This window comes from Bison bison, unplaced genomic scaffold (assembly GCF_000754665.1).
Source record: "Bison bison bison isolate TAMUID 2011002044 unplaced genomic scaffold, Bison_UMD1.0 scf7180017857102, whole genome shotgun sequence".
NCBI classification, from domain to species: Eukaryota; Metazoa; Chordata; class Mammalia; order Artiodactyla; family Bovidae; genus Bison; species Bison bison.
Genome location: NW_011487675.1, coordinates 2,412 through 3,227, shown reverse-complemented (window position 1 = coordinate 3,227; position 816 = coordinate 2,412). Strand labels below are relative to the sequence as shown.

At 58.5% G+C, this 816-nt stretch overlaps 1 protein-coding gene across 1 annotated transcript; it reads right to left on the bottom strand.

Moving 5' to 3' along the window:
* On the bottom strand, nt 1-586 carry LOC105003188 (serine/threonine-protein kinase A-Raf-like; the record flags this gene model as incomplete). The annotated part of the gene is made up of 2 exons (XM_010860214.1): nt 1-261; nt 452-586. Coding segments are annotated over 2 exons (270 nt in total), but the record flags the coding sequence as incomplete, so codon positions are not given.
* Nucleotides 587-816: the final 230 nt, after the last annotated feature.

Genomic DNA, 816 nt, shown 5'->3' with positions numbered 1-816 from the left:
CTCCCAGGGCAGGGATGGGGGATCCTGAGGCAGTATCAGGGCAGAGACAGAACATTGATTGGTTGGTGGGAAGGGCTCCTTGGCGTGGGAGGCTGAGATGGGCTCCCTGGTGGCTGGGGGTGGGGCCTAAGGCACAAGGCGGGCTGCGCTGAGTAGGCAGGCAGGCAACTCATCAGCCTGGGTACGGTGCAAGGAAGGTTCGGAGGCACTCCGCTCAATCTTGGGGAGTGACCGCTGCAGCAGCTCAATCGTGGCCAGGATCTGGGGGCAGGGGCAGGTGAGGAGGGGGTGTCCAGAGCCACATGGGCATCCAAACACCCCCAAACCCCAGTCTAAAGGGGAAATACACACTCACACACATTGTACACTTCGGAGCCTTGAACACACACAATTCACATTCGCTCCTCAGAGGCTCCCTCCCCCGGGTGTCCAGCCCTCCTCCTCAGCCCACCTGGGGAAAAAGGGGCCGCTCCTCCCGCTGGAACTTCAGGCAGTCAGACAGCAGGCGCCTCATGGCCTTGGGGCAATTGCTGGAGATTTTGCTGAGGTCCGGGGACAGATAGCCACGGCCCACCATAAAGATAATCTGGGAGAAGGGACAGGAATGGGGTGATCTGGGCTGGGAAGCCCAGGGAATTCTGGGTCTTGAGGGACCTCGGGGACTCCTTTTGGGAGAACTGGGGTATTCTGGATATTGGGGCCCAGAGGACTGTGGGTATCTGGTGGATCTAGAGATTCTGGGTCCCTGAGGACTTGGAAGGATTCTCTGCTTAACAGAACAGAAGGATTTAAGCTTGGGGGAATCAAAGATGGTTA